This window comes from Eptatretus burgeri, chromosome 13 (genome assembly GCF_056783735.1).
Source record: "Eptatretus burgeri isolate ZD-2024b chromosome 13, Ebu_testis_v1, whole genome shotgun sequence".
NCBI lineage: Eukaryota > Metazoa > Chordata > Myxini > Myxiniformes > Myxinidae > Eptatretus > Eptatretus burgeri.
Window position 1 is genome coordinate 19,751,464 of NC_140973.1, and position 20,983 is coordinate 19,772,446.

Consider the following 20,983-nt stretch of genomic DNA (forward strand, 5'->3'; position numbering starts at 1 on the left):
CCGCTGTGGCGACCCCTAACGGGAGCAGCCGAAAGAAGAAGAAGAGATATATACACATTGTTGTGGGCCGGGTATCGGCGGCGAGCACGACCGCTAGATGGAGCAGTGGAGTTGGCTCCACCGAACACCCGGAATCTAGATCGTACCTTTCCGATAACTCCAAAGGTACGGGTCCCTTACAGGACCGTGAATCGTCAATAATTCAGCCGTGTGGGACAGGGTTATTTGCCAAACTTCAAAATACCTAGATACCCACGTGGCGAGCAACCGAGGAATTTACACCCTCGACGGAGCTCGAACAGGACGAGCCGTTGCCGTGCTCGACCCGTGCGTAACCTGAGCGGATGGTTATTGAGGTCCCGTTGGTCCAAATGCACAACTACGACAGCAACGGCCTTTTTAATCCTCCAACACACACTGTGGCGAACCAATGAAGGAAAGGACAAGGATGAGCTGAAACATTCAACAAAATGGATTGTGGGGGGGGGGATGGTGGAGGGAGGATGTGGGGTGGTGCTGGGTATTGTGGGGGGATGGTGGAGGGGGGTATGTGGGGTGGTGTGGGTATTGGTTGGGGTGATGGTTGATGGGGATTGTGGGGGGGGTGTGGAGGGGGAGTGGTTGCACATGTTCATATGCTGGTAGTTGGGTAGATATGGTGTTACAATTTCTAGCAACGGCTGTTTCTTCCGCTTAATTGTGGGGAAGGCATCCTCTCTCAATCATGGTGGATAACCACAAGATCAAGCAATCTCTTCTTTCATTACAGTTCTGAGCACAAAAGCGAACATTTGGTCGGCCCGATCCACACTCAGGTATTATGAACAAACCTCGTCCGATTTCTCGCAAACGTAGGGTCTTTCGGCCATTGGTGTAGCATCGAACCATCTTGGTTGGTATTACTACAAGCACAGAGGACGCATCGACTCGGCATATTTGTGGAAAATCGAAAAGTATTCACCGTTTGAGATCGTACTGCGATGTAACCCAGAGGCAGTACGAATCTGATGGTTGACTCCCAGGTGTGACATCACGGCGAAGCGTGAAGAAGAAGATTTCGACTTTTAATTGCAAAATTACCCACTTTATAAATGGGAAATCTGAAAAAGACATCTATTTTGTGGGGTATCGAGGGATAGATTATTGTTAGGGGTTTCTGGGGTGGATTACGTCATTTCAAAGGTCCCGTATTGATTCCCAAGCGAGATCGCCAGTGATGGGAGTAACTTACAATAAATATTCGAATTATTGGCCATTAACTTGCAGACACTTTTCAATTATACGTAACTCATCAAAACCAACTGCACTCTCATATTTTGTTAATTTTGCTGCCATCACTTACATGTAAAGAAAGAAGGGGTAATTATTGTTTTTTTAAACATCCGTGTTTAAAATACAATATTACATCAAAAATAGGACCAATGGACCGGTAGCTGATCTGTACCCTGGCCTCATGTTGTAACCCAGATTTGGTAGCATTCTGACTGGTGAATCGAAAGAACAAAATTTTGGAAGTAATTTGCACGACCGCCATTTTGACAAACTTCCGGTCATGTAATCGGCATGGCCTCCGCAATTTAACATCAGGACCTGCAGCTAATGTTGTAACCCAAATTTGGTAGCATTCTGACAAGTGGGTCCGGAGAAGATTTTTGAAGAAATTTGCGAAGTCGGCCATTTTGACATACTCAGTCATGTGACCGGAACAAGCCTTGCAATTCCTGTTAACAGTCACGAGAGGAAAGTTGCTGCCAAATTTCAGTCGGATTGGCCCTGCGGTTTGGCCGGAGAAGTCCTAAAAGGAGACGGATGGATGGACGGTGCACGATGGCAATACCATATCTGGAATGTGAATTTTTAAAAGGTTAAAAAAAATAAACTAATAAAAGGTAAAAAATTAATTATTGTAGACCAACCGTCCAAATTCGATATCACTCCCAATTTTTTTGGCCACCAAGTGTAACATGTGGGTTTGTCTGTTTGGTGTTCCCATCCAAGCACTTGGCTCATGATGTTTAGAGCTCAGGTCAAACCCCATGCACTGTATTCATTTGTTACTTCCACCACCGAAGGTGGTTTTTCCGAAGCTTATGTTTTCACCCCTGTCCGTCTGTTTGTCTCTGAGCAGGATATCTCAAAAAGTTGCAGTGAACTTTTCGTCAGTGTCAATTTGTTTGTACTTTTACATCATGAACTTTGTTCCATATACTTGTCCAACCAATGAGTCGTGTAGGCGTGGTTTTTAAAATCTGGTTTCTAACCAATAATTTTGCCCCACACGACTACTATCAGGATCTTGGACCTCCCGCTTGAGGGACCAGCGGTAGGGAAGGCTTTAACAGAAGTGTGACGATGCTTTCCTGCCTGGCAGCTCGTGATTTACACAGTTGTGGAAATGACTCATGGACTTGAGTTTCACTGGAGTTAAACAAAAGTTCATTGGAGTCAAATTGCAATCGCAACCCTATCTTTAGCGATGCATTTCCTCTCTGGAATCACGGAGTTTCGTTCCACGTGGCTGTTCGTGGCCCTTTCTTCCAGTAGCACTTTCCTCCTTGCATCCAGAGCTGCGTACCATGTGCCGCGTCGCAGCTCTATCTCCAGTGGGGTTTCACTCCTTTCAACCGCAGGACTACTATCATCGAACCCCTTTTGGTGAGCAGCTTATTCCCACGGGCACTGGCCTTTTACGACACCCGAATCACCAAGTGGATCATATCATTTTGTGGACATGATGCCAAATTGGTCCACTGGTGATATGCCATTTATCACTTCTTTTTGAACTTGTGACTGTATTCACCTGTACTCAAGCTTAACGGCTCATGTGACACCGCTCAGACTGGATGAAGTCATCAACCTTCAGGATGAGTAGAATTCGATAACTCGATTTTCTATATTGGTGACCCCGACATGATCTGTTATCATGTCTGTCGAAGCTACGTCCGACGACGACATCCACCAAGGTGCATCTGCTGAGATACCCCCATCACCGGTGGTGTCCGTTAGTTTAAAGCTCCCTCTCTTCTGGCCCACCGATCCCACATTGTGGTTTGCGCAAGTTGAAGTGTAGTTCCTGACCAGGCATGTTGGTGACAGAAAACCCTCTCAGATTTTGCGAAGGATGAGACAGCTGCTTGGGGACAATACATTGGAAAATACCATCTTAAAACAGCTGTTTCTCCAGAGACTTCCCACCATCATCCAACTGACCTTGGCCTCAACTAAAGAGGTTGGTGACATCGACCAACTGGCGGACCTCGCCGACAAGATCATGGAAGTCTCTTCTCCTTTGTCTTCCACTACGCATGTAGGAGTTGTTTCAAAACCATAACAGCAAGTTGCCCCTCAACCAGACCAACTCCACACCTTGTCCACCCAGGTTGAGAACTTGAGCAGGCATGTACAAGCTCTCATGACAACTCCAGGTGGAAAGAGAGAGGAGTAGAAGCCGAGGATGTGGTCCAACGAGAAGTCAAGAGGACACAATCCCAGCTCAGATGTGCTGGTACCATTGGAAGTATGGAGTAATGGCTCACAAATCCATGAGAGCATGCTCATACCAGTCCTGTCCTTCGGAGCAGGGAAACTCCAACGCCAGTGACTCGAAGTCAGCCTGGCAGTCACACATCCAGTCGCCTATTCTACATGACCGACGTGGCAACAGGTACCAGGTTGTTAGTGGGTACTGGTGCTGAAGTGAGTATTTTACCATCTTTTCACAAAAGCAATGAACAGCTTACATCAATCCAGCTGCAGGCAGTGAATCACTCACCCATCACCACATACGGGGAGAGATCTATAACGCTGAATCTTGAAAAGTGACGAGTATTTTGATGGGTACTCATGGTTGCTGAGTTGCCTCCACCCATCATCGGGGCTGATTTTCTTCATCAATTTGGCCTGCTCATTGTCAAACATCACAACTGGAAATAGATGTCAAACATCACAAGCTCATTGACACCATGGCCAGCCTTACTGTGTGGGGAATCATCAATCATACACCCTCCATCAGCCCCATGTTTGTGAAAGCTACGTCTCCTTCACATTATGACACCTTCCTTTGTGAATACAAAAAGATTGCTCGTCCAGTGTACAGGGATTGTGAGATCAAGCACTCAACCACTCACCACATAATAACTCGTGGACCTCCAGTTGCAGCACGACCACGGTACCTTGCCCCAGATTGTCTGAAAGTCGCCAAGTCAGAGTTCGAGCACATGCTTGAACTCGGCATCAGACGACAATCTGGCAGCAACTGTTTTTCGCCCTTGCATATGGTACCAAAGAAGTCACCGGGTGACCGGCGGCTATGTGGTGACTACCGTTCACTTAAGGAACGCGCTATTCCTGATCGCTATCCAATTCCCCATTTGCAGGATTTTTCATTCTCTCTCAAAGGTGCATGTGTTTTCTCCAAGATAGACATCGTCAGAGCATATCACCAGACACCAGTAGAGCTGATGGACATGCACAAAACTGCCAGCACCACAACTTTTGGGCACTATGAGTTTGTTCGCATGCCATTGGGCTTGCGTAATGCTGCGCAGATGTTTCAGAGGTTGATGAATGATGTCATCCGTGGTCTCCCTTTCGTCTATGCTTACCTTTACAATCTGCTAGTGGCAAGCCCTACAGAAGAAAAATACGAGGCATACCTCCGATTATTTTTAGAGTGCCTTCCAAAGTATGACATTGTCATCAACCCAGCAAGTGCCAGTTTGGGGTGCCATCACTCACCTTCCTCAGCCACATCCTAGACAAACACAGTATCTGCCCACTGGAGGAGAAAGTCAAGACCATACAAGACTTTACTGCACCCACATCACTGCTTGGGCAAGGTATTTGCTCGAATAATTCCTGATAGGGTTTGCCACCATCTGCTGTAGCACCAGTGCCCAGAGAAGTCGGGCTTTACACCAAAGAGGTCAACAATTGACCGTATCCTTGCTTTTCAAGTCCTCACCGAACACAGACGAGTGTTTCGGCAGGGGCTGCTTGCAGCCAATGTTGATCTCCGTAAAGCATTCGATTCAGTGAATCGTGATGCCCGATGAAGGTTTGTCAGTCTTCGTGGGGTGTCACCAGAATTAAACAATCTGATTTCTGGACTATGGTACTGAGAGTGCTGTTAGATGTGATGGTTCCATCTCTGACTTATTTCCAGTTGTTACTGGAGTTCGTCAAGGGTGTGTACTGGCTCCAACACTTTTCAGCACTTGTATGGACTGGATTCTGGGGAGGATGTCGGAGAGATCAAGCTGCGGTGCATCGTTTGGGAGTGTCAAGATCTCTGACCTTGGTTTCGCAGATGATGCAGTCATCTTTACCGAGACTCTGGATATCCTTTGCTGGTGCTGAACGAGCCCTCGAGGTGCTGAATGAGGAGTCTGAGCTGTTGGGATTATGGATTTCCTGGGTCAAAACTAAGATCCAGGCTTTCAATGACATCTTGGATGGTGCCATCTTGTTTGTATCTGTTTGTCGTGAGGATATTGAGGTCACAGAGAGATTGACTTACCTTGGCAGTGATATTCATGCCTCCACATGTTGTGAGCCAGAGACGTCTGGGTCAGGCTTGGGGACTCACGGATTCAGTGGGTGTGGTGCTGTCGGTACCTATGCAGGAGGACAAAAGTCCGAGTCTTTTAGTACTTGGTCCTTCCAGTCTTGTTCTACGGATGTGAGACTTGCACTCTGCCCAAGGATCTGAGACAGGGTCTCTTCAGAGAATCCTTGGATATCACTGGTCAGACTTTGTGTCCAACGAGCGGTTGCTAAGAGCGACTCAAATGAGATTTGTTACCTGCATAGTCCGTGAGCATCAGCTGTGGCTGTGTGGACATGTGGCTCGTTTTCCTGACGCTAATCTTGCTCACCAGATTCTCTCAGCGAGGGAGCCTCATGAGTGGAGGAGGCCAATGGACCGACCATGTGCCTCGTGGTTGCAGCAGGTTGATCGGCATCTCAAGTTGATGGGGATGGGCCAGGCATCTGCCTGGGGGATGGACAGACGGACGTCCCCAGAGTACTGGTAGAAAGTGGATGCGGCGACGCGCTGCTCCGGCGCATGCTCCCATACCTGACCTGACTCGAGCAGTCTCGGTTGTGTAAATGGTGAGAGCGTCCGCTCTGAGTCAAACCCCAACTGAGTCACAACAAAGACTTGAAAATGGTTCGTGCTGCTTCCTCGCTTGACTCTCAGCATTTATAAAGGGACAAATCACGGACAAAGAACGCTTCACCTTTGGTCACCTGACTCGGGTTGTATGTGGAACGTCGGTCTATAAAGTGTGTCCGTGATCCATTTATGGAAGTTTAATCCAAATCCAGGTCTTAGTTTTCATAACTCAAACTTGTATTTGTATTTGCATTCTGTATTCTCAAAGTGGTGCTCCAAGAGATTTGGGGGCCTCTCCGGCAGGATGGCCTGGACTGTGAGACGTACGCATCCTCGCCTCCACGCTGTCGAGCATGGGTTCGTGGGTTTGAATCCTGAACCAGCGATAAAGTGTCAACCCGGTGTTTCACACGCAGGATGACTCATCAATGTGGGTGTCGTCCCTCGGATGGACGTTAAACTGGGTGCGTCCTTCGCAAAGAAGAGGTGAGCTATCGCCGGAACCCTGTTTGAATTACAAATCCCTTGCCTGACCTCCTGGGCCAGTGGTGGTGACCCAGCCAGGATTGTGACCTCGCAACTGCTTCGGCGGCACCAACGCTTAAACATAGGTCGATCATGATGATGATGATGATGATGATGATGATGATGAGATATCTTGATTTTTGACGTTAGTCCAAGCTTGGTTTGTTACCAATGGAGATCACAAGCTGAGCTCTTGTAATTGCTTGGGGGTGTGGGGGGGTGTGGGGGAGGTCCCCCCCTCCCAGGAAGGCAGAACAAACAATTTCCCTCCAATCAAGTTACTGCAGTGGAAGGAGATTTGATTACCTGCCATTCGCAGGTATGAAGCCCTCCCGACTCCTCAGTCATAGACCATCGTCCCTCCGGCTCCCAAGCGAGCTGCTGGTCCCTCCCGTGCCGTGACGTCGCCGAGGCACGCGCGCAGCAGTGACGTCATAGTCTCGTGGTGATGTATTCGCAAACGACAGAGCTTTGTCTGCTTGCATCACGTGTTCTGATGAACGGACCAGACGAGCTCCACGGGCTCTTGTAAACAGGGTCGCATGGTTCAAATGGTGGTGTAAAATGTTATCCAGAGACCATGAAGAATCGAACGTGTAAATTCTGCGCTCGGAAAACTCAACTTGCCCGGCAAATAGATCTTTGCTAAACTCAAGGCCAAAATAATTTCCCGAAATTCCACAAAGTTTACAAACGCTCATAAACAAACGCGTCACAATTAGTGAATTGTTTTATTTTTTTAACAAAAAAGAACAACACGTCTGCGGAATATTTCTCGGGATGGCGAGAGGGGTTGCTCATTGTGTATGGAATGCAGATACTTCCCTCTCCCCACCCCCCATTCCTCCCAACTCGTTCCCAAACAGTAATTCCCAAAAGGCGCGACCGAGCGCCCCCTGCGCGATCACGTGACGTGCTCGGGCTGCACCGATTGGCTGCTGAGACGTCTGGAACGTGGTGTTCCATGTGGAGGAAATGATTTGGTTGTGGGGGAGGAGGTTCATGGGGTGCGTGTGGTGGTGGTGGGGAATAAGAGAGAACGGAGTTGCTGATGTGTTAAAAAAAAGATTCCTCTGGAAGGTTCGGAGTAGTTTGTCCAGTTCGAGAGAAAATGGGTAAGGAAAAGGTTGAGATCTAACGGGATGTCCGTGTCCGTGTCCATGTCCATGTCCATGTCCATGTCCATGTCCATGTCCGCTGAGTTTTTAAAGATCTGGTTTAAATAGTAGTTGCGGGTAGTGGTGTTAAACAAGTACTGATTTTTACCGAAGTGATGTCGGTTTTATTGTTTTTGTTATTGATGGATGATTATTTAATACATTTATAACAATGCTTTTTCTTTGTTATTTTTATGTCCACACATGTCCGCGTTCATTATCGCTGTCCGTCACGTCGTGTCCGCGTTCATTATCGCTGTCCGTCACGTCGTGTCCGCGTTCATTATCGCTGTCCGTCACGTCGTGTCCACGTTCATTATCGCTGTCCGTCAAGTCGTGTCCGCGTTCATTATCGCTGTCCGTCACGTCGTGTCCACGTTCATTATCGCTGTCCGTCACGTCGTGTCCGCGTTCATTATCGCTGTCCGTCACGTCGTGTCCGCGTTCATTATCGCTGTCCGTCACGTCGTGTCCGCGTTCATTATCGCTGTCCGTCACGTCGTGTCCGCGTTCATTATCGCTGTCCGTCACGTCGTGTCCGCGTTCATTATCGCTGTCCGTCACGTCGTGTCCGCCTGCTTCCCACAACCCCACTGTTTGTGTTGTTCTCTCGTTCACAATCCTCCGGCTCCGTCGGTTATAACTGTTCAATGAGCCTCAACCAGTGGTTTATTTTTTAATGTAGGGTCATTCCGTGCCAACTCACCTAAGGGTCCCCAGGTCACCTCCTCAGATTTTGCTCTAAAAAATTCTTAAATGTAGATCTATATGGCTCCACCCACCATGCAAAAGATTAGCTTTCAATTCCTCATAGTTTAAAAAATATCTATCTCTCGAGACCTTTGAAATTTTGCCCTAAAAATGCGAAATGTGAAAAACGCATTTTTTTTCCAACCTCAGTGGCTTATAATTTTATAATGGACTCCTCTAGAAAGCTAATATTGCAAATATTTACTAATTGGCATCCAAATTTTTCAATTATGACATCAGATAGCTTCTGGGATGCATATTTCTCACTCTATAGGAAGCTAAAAATGGCTTTTTGGCCAAAACGAGCTAAAATAAGGTAAAACTATAGGAGCCCTCCTGAAAATATGGAACAACTTAGAATTTTTTCCTCATAACACAGTGATTATAGGGTCATTATCTATCCATAGATACATTTTTGCTGGGATAATACAGTTAGGTGATGAATTATAAAAGTTTTACCATAAACCCTTGCCTCCGAGGGCTCTAAAATGGACCAATTTTGTCCCCTGGCTTGACCATGTGGCTAGGGGTTTAGGATCTTCATTTTTTTCTAAAGATTTCCTCATATAAGATGTGTCTACTGACCGAATAATTTTATCTAACGCCCATGGCTTCATAGTAAAATAAATTTTTATTTACATGCACGTTTTTTTTTATAATTATTCACTTTTTTCACATTCAGAAGTTTATAAATCTTAGATGGAACAATCCAGGAAAGAGTTACTGCAGAATTTTATAAACTGGTATGTAAAATTTCAGATTGTGGCATCAGAATGTCTCTAGAAAGCACATACTCCTCGTTTTAGGAAGCCAAATATGGCAATTTGGCCCACTTGGTACAAAACAAGGTGAACTTGCAGGGGTGCGCATGAGGCTAAATTATGCTTCTTATTCGACATTCATGATAAGGATGTTATTTATTCATAAATACATGCTAATAATTACCTTCGTAAGTGATTGAAAATTATAAATTAGAACAAATTTGATTTGTTGAGTAGCAGCTTTTTTATTTACAGATATACAGACAATGAATATTAGTAATTTTTATTCCTTAGAAAACTCTTTAATGACCTTTCATCTTTTATGACATTCATTATCATGATTATCTAGCACTCAGAGGCACAGAATTTTACATCTTAGAAAACAGGTCTTGAACATGCTTAAAGTCATGCTGTGACAGTTGGTACAGACGTCCACCAGATTTTATGTCAGGGGCCTCAACCACACAAAGAATGTCGAGTAATGACACCCAGCATTGATCTTTCTTTGTTTCTGGAGGCCATGAGAATGTGTTACCCCTTCCTTGCTTCATGTAGTTCACAAACACATCATTTTCATCATCATTTCTTGTGACAATGTTCCCAATGTCCCATTTTCTGTCATAAACACAAGCAATATATTTCCCAGTCTGGTATACATCCAGTTCAGTTAGGGTTGGGACTAATAACTGGGACAGATGAGCTTGTGTGGTTTCCGGTCCTGTGCATACTGTTGATGATACAGCATCAGAAGAAACCCTTCTCATCTCCAGACGTGTTGAGGAGATTGGCAGGAAACCATGGTGTGACCGTGTACCAGCAATGGTTGTTGCTGCTCTAAAGCGCTTCTCAAGGTCATACTCCATTGCATTTTGTTGGATTTCTTGTGATGTCACAAAGAAGAATTTCATCATGATGTAGGCAAATACTGTCTTCTGAACTGAAAGTAATTCCTGATCTCCATGAAATCAATTCTTGTGACTTCTTCTCCAAAGCAGCAACTTGTTTTAGCCCTACCTTCCTTGTATAATAGGTCTTGTGACACTCCTGGTCTAATTTGGTTCCAACAGTGCATCAACTTGTCAAACTTGTGCCACTGGGCCCAGGTTTTTCTGCATCCATTTCCTTTGTTTCCTCCTCTCCTTTGTTCTCCAAACAGACAAACAGACAGACTGTGCTGCTCCGAGTGTTGTGACAGACCATTACTCCATCTCGTGGTGTATGTCATAACTAATGACTTCAAATAGAGAACTGGAGGACATGTTTTTTTAAATTAAAACCCAAGCATATGTTTGGATTATCATTACAAGAATTTATTTTTGAATAAAAAAATGTACTTATAATTATTAATTTATAAGAAGAATAATCTAAGTTGTTACATAACCTCAGTTAATTCCCCCTGCATATTCACCATTTTTGGTCAAAGTGGCATTTTCAACTTCCTACAGATAGAAACATATGCATTTATCAGGCATTCTGATAACAGATCCTTAAATGTCATATGCCAGTTTATAAATATCTGCAGTATCACTTTGCTGGAGTGTTTAGTTTCAGATTTATAACCTCATGAATATGAAAAAAGTGAATAATTATTAAAAAAAACGTGCATGTAAATAAAAATTTATTTTAATATGAAGCCATGGGCGTTAGATAAAATTATTTGGTCAGTAGACACATGTTATATGAGACAATCTTTAGAAAAAAAATTTGAGATCCTAAACCCCTAGCCACATGGTCAAGCCAGGGGACAAAATTGGTCTATTTTAGAGCCCTCGGAGGCAAGGGCTTATGGTAAAACTTTTATAATTCATCACCTAACTGTATTATCCCAACAAAAATGTATCTATGGATAGATAATGACCCTATAATCACTGTGTTATGAGGAAAAAATTCTAAGTTCCATATTTTCAGGAGGGCTCCTATAGTTTTACCTTATTTTAGCTCGTTTTGGCCCAAAAGCCATTTTTAGCTTCCAAGAGAGTGAGAAATATGCATCCCAGAGGCTATCTGATGCCATAATTGAAAAATTTGGATGCCAATTAGTAAATATTTGCAATATTAACTTTCTAGAGGAGTCCATTATAAAATTATAAGCCCCTGAAGTTGAAAAAAATGCGTTTTTCACATTTGGCATTTTTAGGGCCAAATTTCAAATGTATCTAGAGATAGATATCTTTTAAACTATGAGGAATTGAAAGCTAATCTTTTGCATGGTGGGTAGAGCCATATAGATCTACATTTAAGAATTTTTCCATCAAAATCTGAGGAGGTGACCTGGGGAGGTTTTTGAAATTTAGGTGAGTTGGCACGGAATGACCCTGTATGTCTCCAATGATGTGTAAATAATCAATAATGGGACTCCTTTCCAACCCTCGTCGATGTTGCGATCAATTTCTGTTCATCATCGTATCGATCACGACCCGTACAATCCCCCCATTTTAAGCCGCAGGATTACAGGGTTCCCATTATGTGAGGGAAAACATCATTTGAACGTTTTGTTAACTCAGGTCATTCCAATTTCCATGTAAAAGTCCACCGACGTCGTTACTGGACCACATGGGATATGTGTAGTGTGGGTGAGCACAGATTTTGCAAATGTGCTGGTGGTACGGGTGTCAGTGTGTGCAAGTACGTGTGTGTACGTGCATGTGTGTGAGTACGTCCGTGTGTGTGTGTGTGTGTGTGTGTATGTGTGTATGTATGTGTGTGTATGTGTGTGTTTGTGTACGTGTGTGTGTTTGTTTGTGTGTGTGTGTACGTGTGTTTGCGTGTGTGTGTGTTTGCGTGTGTGTGTGTTTGTGTACGTGTGTGTGTGTGTGTGTGTGTGTGTGTGTACGTGTGTGTATTGGGTCGTCGATCTAGTCGAAAAAAAATCTCAAAAAAAAAATTTGAGATTTTTATTTTCTACCCTTATTATCAGTATTTCCATCAATATGTTGGGTAGTCGAAAAAAAAAATTCCAAAATATTTTTTTTTGACATTTGCTCTACCCTTATTATCAGTATTTAAAATGGCGATTTCAGTTAATACAATGGCGATTTCGATGAAACTTGGTTAGTAGGTTCATACCATGACCTAGTTGTGTGCAAATAAGAACCGTTGCTATGGACACCACCGTTGCCTAGCAACGGGACTTTGAAATTTTTGGGTCGTCGATGTAGTCGAAAAAAATTTTTTTTTTGGAAATTTGTTCTACCCTTATTATCAGTATTTCCATCGATATGTTTGTTGGGTAGTCAGTCGATCCAGTCGAAAAAAAAGTTTTTTTTTTTTTTAATTTTGAAATTTGTTCTGCCATTATCAGTTTTTCCGTCGATATGTTTGTTGGGTAGTCGATAAAGTCGAAAAAAAAACATTTTTTTTTTGATCTACCCTTATCACTTTTTCCGTCGATATGTTTGTCTATATGTCTGTATGTCTGTCTGTTCGGTCCAGTGCTCCGTTAATACAATGGCGATTTCAATGAAACTTGGTACGTAGGTTCATACCATGACAAAGTTGTGTGCAAATGAGAACCGTTGCTATGGAGACCACCGTTGCCTAGCAACGGGACTTTGAAATTTTTGAAAAATCATAAAAAAATTATTTTTTCGAAAATCAAAAATCGGGCCACGAGCGACTGTGGGCAGTACATTCAGCCATATTGTCAAAAATTTCCAGCCGAATCCGATGAAAACTGTCGGAGAAGATAGACTTTGAATGAACCCTGGTCGAAAACAATAAAAAAACGAAGTTCGTTATATCTCAGAGATTATGAGTCAGATATACATGAAACTGGTATGGTATGTCCTAGTTATGTGTGAGAAAGAACCATTGCTATGGACCCCTCCGTTGCCTAGCAACGGCCGAAAGACCTCAAAATGTGGGGGTATTTTAACGAAAAAACAATCTGCAGCATTAACCCTTGAAGCGAGAATCATGAATTTTCTTGTGCTTAATCCTCAGGTCATTCCCCAATTGAAGGGACCCATCACGTCAGGTTCTATTGGGTAGGCGACTACCCATGTCCGCCTACCGGCTTGTCTTGTTTGTTTGTGTGCAGGATATCTCAAAGTTGAGGATGGATTCGGATGAAATTTGGTGGGCAGGTTGGGTGTGTGACAAAGATAAATCGATGAGATTTTGGTTACGATCTGGCAATGGAGCTGGATACTAGAATTTTTAAAGTGATTCTTCACCAATGAGAGATAGATCGGGCCACAAACGATATACAGCACGGTATCGTAAGACGTTGTGGAAGGATTCGGACAAAACTTAGTGCACAGCTTGGGTGCGTGACAAGGATAAATTGTTTCAATTTTGGTGAAGATCAGAATCTGGATCCCGATATGCAATTTTTTTTTAATTTTCAAAGCGATTCTTCACCATTTATAGATGGGGCCAAAAACGATATATAGTATGATATTTCAAAAAGTTGTGGACGGATTATGAGAAAACTTGGTGGATGATTTAGGTAGGTGGCAAGAACAAGCAGATTTGATTTTGGTTCAGGTCTGGATCCAGATCTAGTCTCTCAGTGGGAAAACTAAACCTGAACTGTTCAGCCTGGCAGAGGTATGCGCTCGAACTGAGTTCCCTTCTCGTTTAAAATGTTTTTATTACTTATTAATGACATCAATTGCCACTGTTTAAAAAGGTAATAATACGTGTTTGTGGTTTGTAATATTTTTGAAATTGCTACAACCTCCATTGTGTGACCCTTAGTCCAGCTGTCAATTTTGGTTGAGATTTGATAAATAATAACCAAATGTATCATGGTCAGACAGATAGACAGACACCAAATTATGTGTTTTAGTTTGATGATACATTAATAGTTATTTGTGTTCATAAATGGTAAGTGATGAATGAACAGGCTTGCAGTTTCTGAATCAGGCATAACTATTTTGTTGTCGATAAGTTGCCATCCTTACACAGAGCAAAATCAATTAACACTTTGATGGCTGCTTGCTTGTGATAAGTGCTTGGATCGTCCAAAGAAGAAAAAAAAAAAAAACGATTGAAACGAGAAAGTGTTTTTTGATTCCAAGGATATTATGTACGAGTTTCATTTGAACATGCAAAACACGAAACACCAGCCTGTATCAATTTATTATTTTGCTCTTTTAATTTTTTTTTCTTGTGGCCACCCATGACATCATCGCACAACACAATCTTGGAGACATATGTTTGTAAAGAGTCGGGATTCCACTCACCCCTCCATTTTCAACTCGTAAAGGAATTTGATTTACATTGAAATTAAATGACTGTCGTTTACAATTGACTGACTTTACAATGACTGACTGTCAGCCGTTGGTGTAAAAAGTGCAAGTTTAAAAAAACAGAAAGAAGAGTTTTGCACAAGGAAGATGGTATAAGTGGTGAAGTTGTAATAGTGGGGAAACTTAGCATAACAATTGTGCATTTTGTGAGGAAAGCACCAAATTTGGCACACTAGTAGCCTAACATATGAACAGATTTGGATATTGGGCCATCTCAAAATTTTTGATGGCAGTGGAAAATGGTTGCCACAGCCATCAGCGGCTGAATTTGAGATGGCCCAATATCCAAATCTGTTCATAATATTGTTGCGAATTCGCGCCCGCCGGCGTGCGGGCGGCCACATAACTCCGATCGCGGCACATCGCCCACCGGATGGACAATTCAGTCGTGACCCTCTCGGAACAACGCCGGGAGCTAGTCACGGGTGGGGGTTTAACCCCACCACGACCGTGCCAATTGCCCACCCGCGCAGGATAAGGTTGCTCGCCAAATTCGATCGACCTAAGTACCTGCGCGGATGGTCGACCGGGCGATCGTACCACGCCACAGGCCGACTCCGGACACGAACCGCTTAAGCGGTCCATTCCGTGCTACAGTGATAACCGAGCGGTGTTATCGTCGGCTTCGACGGTTCCGATTAATTACCGGGCGTATTAAGCCCACTACGAACCTTTTACGTGAAGCAGGATGGAGGGTGAATAAAGAAAAGACGAAGCGAAACGGGAAAACAGTTAACACAAAGCACATTTATTTCCAAGCACACGGAAATCACATATATATATATAATATATATATATATATACAGCCATACAGTCAAAATGCACATATAGCAACCAAAACAAAAGCAACAACGACGCAGAGTTGATACCGACTACGCGCACACGGCAACACTTATGCAGTTCTACTTCGCAGATGGCGCCAACACACATTTACACAAAAGCAAAGGAAAGAAGCCACCCTCATAGACAAGGGGGCAGACAGGCCTGTAGGCCAAATGTGCGCGTGACCTGGAGGAGCGGCCAGGTCCGCGAGACCGGGGGGTCCTACCCGCGTCCTCGTGAAGCGTTGGCGGACGAGCCGCAAATGTGGCCGCGCGGCTGTGCCCCGACTTCGTGCTCCTTGACGGGTTTCGTTGGCACGACGTTTGGAGTGGGGTGGGAACGGGGCCCCCTTTTTGCACAATCTCAGCGTGGGGGAAAGGGGGAATTGTTGATGCCCTGGGACAGGAGAATGGCTGGCTGGCTTTGGTCCCGCGACGAGCGATCCCACACCGCGACCTCGTCGCCAACCGCCGTCCTTCTCACCTCGGACCCGAGCTCCTTTGCCTCTTCCGGCAACTCTTCTCAGCCGACTCCAGAACCCAACTCGATGACACTCTCCTCAGCCGACTGAAGAACCCAACTCTCTGCCACACCGATGACTTCGCCACCCGACTCGACTCTGCCTTCATTCGCCTTGCGCTCACCTTCTTATAGGCTGGCAGGAGCAGCTAATATGCAAATATTCGGATCAGGATGACCTCTGGGGCGGAGCCACGCTCGCCCATTGGTCGGAGGAAAGGGGGCGTGAATCTCCCCTGATCCTAGAATTTTCATATATCGATTTCACACAGACGCGCCTGGAGGCGGGGCCAAGCCGCCCCGCGCTCGCTAATTGGACGGAGGAGAAGTGGGCGTGTAGCGTTCTTGATCTGAATTTTCCCTCGGAAAGGCCGCTATTTGCGCTCGTGGCTCGGTGCGTTCGGCACCAATCGCCGAACGGGCCCGAGACAGCCCGACGTTCAGTGTTCACAGGTGGTGCGGGAATGGCCGTAGAAGGAGAGAGGTGAAGGTGGTGGAGGGTTTTCGGTGGTGGGGGTTGATGGTTATGGTGCCGTTGGGAATGGCGGTGATGCGATGATGTGGGAGCGTAGATGGTGGCGTGGGTGTTGTGTGATGATGGTTGAGACGTTGTTGGTTCAAAATAAAGATAGAACAGAAAAAATGGCTAACTCAAATTTTGCAGCCCAAATGGATCACATAAATTCCCTCTCTGCAACGGGTTTGGGCGAACTACACATGTACTTACAGAGATATCTCACCTATGGGCCCTTCATGGTGTAATGCGAATTTCCACAGCCGTACCAATATGATAGGCTACTAGTGTGCCAAATTTGGTGCTTTCCTCACAAAATGCACAATTGTTATGCTATATTTAGCTAAGTTGCCCCACTATAACGTTTGTTTGTGAATTAAAAGAAGAAAAACATGAGGATTCAGCTGAGAAATGTCTCATAATTGGAATTTAAATCCACAGCTGCAGTTGAAAGCCCGGACACCCTGACACCTGCAGAGTTAAGGCCGATTGTGGATGAAGATGAACGGAGTGGCAGGAGCTGGACTTCTGATGGTGACGCAGACCCCTGTCCAACTGTCCATTCTCCGGCCAAAGATGACGATGTAATGAATGAGAGTGATGCAGTGGTTGAGAATGGAGTGCGGTCAGTGCAAGTTGAGTGTGAAGGAGCTGCACAAGAGACTCGAGGTGATGGTGGAGAACACCAATGTGGTGACCTTGAATCGAGTAGGGAAAGCCACCTCGTATTACCTGCATGCATCTCTGAGGAAGACTGTGAGACGACTCAAGTCTCGACGTGCACGGCTTCCTCGGGTTCCACAGCAGTGGAGGATGAGCTGGAGCGTCAGAGCAGTCATGGAATCGAGGTGGCGGAACTGTCCATAACTAATGATGGAGCGAGCGGAGAGTCGGACTTTGAGGTAATTACCACAGACGAGGTGGAGGATGCGAGATCCGCCACCGACGGTGTCGTTGTTGAGGCTGAGCAGACTCGATGCTCACGACCCCGCCAATGGTGGCCTCAAAAACTGACCTGGCGAGGTGAAAGGATTCGGAAGGAAAAGTCTGGCTTGAGCAGCATTGCAGAGCCATTGGAGGAGTGCCACGGTGCTGATGCAATGGATAATGTGGAAGGAGGAGGAGGAACGCCAGGTAAGGGTGAACATGACGATATGAGGTCATTGGATGTATGCTTGGATGCACAACGATCAATGATGTATATATAATAACAACTTATTTGATCTTAACTTCTGACTTGTGGGAAACTAATGGGACAGGAAGGCTGGGTGGACGCAATGTTTCTATCTCAGCTGCTCATATCTGGGTTTGATTCAGACAGCCAGGATTTTTTTTCTGCATCCCAATGTTGTTCTCTACTGTATATAAATCTCACCTTTGGCTGGATAAACTCCACATATGTCCCGTAAGAACCCCCCCCCCCCAAAAAAAAAAAAACACAGGCTACGTGCATGAAGCAAAAACATCCCGACAGTTTATAATTCAAAACACCTCACTGCACTGGACAACGTGGGGCCAGGAACACTGCACTGTAAATGGTGGATACACATTTACATCGAGAATTTGCGTCGCCCCCCCCATCCCCAACCCTCCGAAGACCACTTGCAAAGATAAAAACAACCCTAAACACCAATTGGGGTCATGCTGATCCTATGTAGCAAGTCTGGATACAGTTGGCCCAGAAATGTAGGAGTCACGTGACAAATAAAAAAACAAAACACACACACACACACACACACACACACACACACACACACACACACACACACACACACACACACACACACACACACACACACACACACACACACACACCAGTCTGTGAATTATAGTAAGGATTGTGGTTTGGCTCACCGTTTGTCAAAGTTATGGCAGCAAAACAATGTCACTGATTATTACCAGAACATGGTAAATGGCGTTTCTTACCATTCTTCCACGGAGTGATGAGCGGAGTTTTGTCAAATAAGATCGCTCCAGACACATAACTAAATAATCTGAAATAACAAAAGATTTCCAAGTGGATTTCCTTACCCCTTGTCCACCCCCTTTGGCATCCTCCATTTTCCCTCCATCCACATCCATACCCCTTTTCCCTCTGTTACTCCCCCATCTCCTATTTTTGACACCCCACCCTGTCCTATTAACTTTTCCCCTTTATCCTCATCATCTGTACCTGCACTTGTGGGGTTCTAAGATGTTTTGGACGTCTCCGTCTTGTTCCAGTTTGACTCCTCAACACAATTGAGCAAAGTACAACGGAATTTGTTTTTGAATCGGGACAGTGTGTACAAAAATCAATTGTGACATTACCATTATTCCAGCTGTTGTCCACTTTATAACTAAGCTGTTGACTGCAACGTCATTGTCATAACGTGTCACCTGTTATGGGCACATGTTGAGAGGAAGTACGGCCATAACCTTTCACTTTTTTCTGCAAAATTGGCTCAAACATGTGCAGGTTTTTAAATTCATACGAACATGAACAATTGTAAATTCAAAAACTTCTCGTTCATTCGATTGGAACATTACCAAAAAATTGTAAATAATATTTTTTACCAAAGTGTTAACCAATTGCATATTGATTGATTTGCTGAGGTTACTTGGTCACATGAAGGGTGGGAAAGTTGGGAGTTGGGGTGGTGGGGAGAGTTGGGCATTGCAGGTCAGCTGAACTGGTTGGGGATGAGATATAGTTTTAACTTCAAGTGGTTTGATGTAATTAAAGATAATTTCAAATTTGATTTTAACACCTGGGACGATACAGTTTCACATCAGTATTTTGTGAAAAAGTGCTGAGTATGGTGACATATTCCTCTTGGCTGTTATCTCCATTTTACCCCAAATAACCCTCAGACTCCTTTCCATCCTTCAAGAGATTTAGGCCTTGAGATCTTCACCTTTTAAATACCCTTTAGGCAGACCCCTTTGACTTTGACACCTCGAGACAATTCTGACCCTTGAGACGTTAAATTAAACCCTTTCGACCCCTTCGACCATTTAAGACCCTTACAAGCTTAGACCTTTTCAACTACACCATTTAGACCTTTCAGTTGCAATCAATGACCTTTTGTTGAATACATCTTTCCAGCTTTAAAGAGTTTGGTACAGATTTTTACCCTCGCCAAACGTCTATTAATTACGTTTCATTGGAACGTACCTTTTAAACCTTTAGACTGCTGAGACTCCTTAAACCTTTGAAGACCCTTTAAGCCTATTTAGACATTTCCATCCTTCAGACCACTATATACCTTTAGACCCCAAAAGTCCCCCCAATAACTTTAAGACCCTTAAGAACCTTTTAGATCCACTAGAAACCTTAGATACATAAGACCCTGTAGCGTAAACCCCATGACACATTTTAGGACCCCAAGACCCCTTTGACATGTACTCACATTCTAATGACCCAAGAGACCCTATCAAACCACTAAGACCCTTTAAACCTTTCATTCGCAATCAATGACCTTTCATTTAGTACATCCTTCAAGCTCTAATTCCACCACACAAAATGAGTCCTGGCAGGGGTCTGCAATCTCTGATTGCTCTTTCTAGTTTCGATATGCAGTGGGAGGGCTTATAAAAATGTTGAGAAAAGGTTTTGTAAATTTGACAGGAGAAGGGAAGGAAGGACAATGTATGTATGTGGGTAAATAAATAATAAAAAAACTTCCATTTTGTGTTTGGAACACGTAAATGACCTCGAAGACCATCTCCATTTTAATTGCAGTTGTGGACATAACTGGAGACAAATCAATGGGAAGCAAGAGTGGAAAAGGTGCTGGTGCAGCTTTGAGGAAGCTGTTCCGACCTTTGCCTGCAAAGTCAGCTCCTGCGGTGACCCCAAAAACTCCTGACGGACCCACATCGGACGGACATCGCGGCTCAAACCCGCCAAGCGGCCGATGGTCCTTCAAAAGTATGTTTGGAATCGGGGCGGCCAAAAGAGAAGCGGTCAAAAGCACAAGCGCAGAAGAGGAAGCAAAGAATGATGAAGTTGCGAATGTTGGGGAAGATGTGGGAGGAAGCAGTGATGCGTATCAGGAAGAAGAAGCGACCGTTGAGCAGTGAAGTAGAGCAAGGGATGGGCCGTTGGTTCCCAGTTCCCAGTCCGCCACGGCACCCGTACAATCACGGTTTTGAGGAGAAAGCCAACATTGTGCGAATATGCTTGGAATTGTGTGCGGAAACAAGGAACTGGGCCAGAAATTGAAGTCAGATTTGTAAAACCATTCACTTCCTTTTCACATTTTAATGCTTTTAGTATCTCAACAGGTATGTTCACAAATATCGTGATGAGGTATTTCGTATTCCTGTTTTATTTTTTTTCCTAACATGTAACATTTTGCTTATCTGTACAATAAATGCATTATACTTGTCATGGCCTTCCTGGATCCAAACTTTTTTTTTTTTTTAAACGTCCTGCATCACCCTCAAGTGGATGGAACATCTGCGACTTCCTGGCCCGAACCACCCAGGCTCCATTGACGTCACGGCGCAGCTATCTTTTTGTAGTGTCGAGACCCGTGAAGGAGCGAGAACACAGAATGGATCAGGATGTAACAGTA

At 44.5% G+C, this 20,983-nt stretch overlaps 2 protein-coding genes across 2 annotated transcripts in view; one reads left to right on the plus strand and one right to left on the minus strand.

The window, feature by feature from the left end:
- The window catches only part of PACC1 (proton activated chloride channel 1), a 102,151-nt gene extending 95,145 nt beyond the window's left edge, over window positions 1-7,006 (minus strand). The window contains exon 1 of the mRNA XM_085851558.1: window positions 6,950-7,006. Coding sequence (XP_085707684.1) covers window positions 6,950-6,991 — 42 coding nt within the window. The 5' untranslated portion in view covers window positions 6,992-7,006. The remainder of the gene's footprint in view (window positions 1-6,949) is intronic.
- A 593-nt stretch (window positions 7,007-7,599) lies between these two features.
- Window positions 7,600-20,794, plus strand: LOC147014005 (uncharacterized). The gene is made up of 3 exons (XM_085851564.1): window positions 7,600-7,758; window positions 16,863-17,555; window positions 20,146-20,794. Exons 1-3 carry the CDS (start codon window positions 7,755-7,757, stop codon window positions 20,484-20,486), a joined length of 1,038 nt encoding a protein of 345 aa, XP_085707690.1. The 5' UTR covers window positions 7,600-7,754; the 3' UTR covers window positions 20,487-20,794.
- Window positions 20,795-20,983: the final 189 nt, after the last annotated feature.

Excerpts from the sequence above, each read along its gene's own strand:
- LOC147014005 (XM_085851564.1), top strand. Across the intron at positions 17,556-20,145 it reads AGGAGGAGGAGGAACGCCAG|TTGTGGACATAACTGGAGAC; the intron begins GTAAGGGTGAAC and ends TTTTAATTGCAG.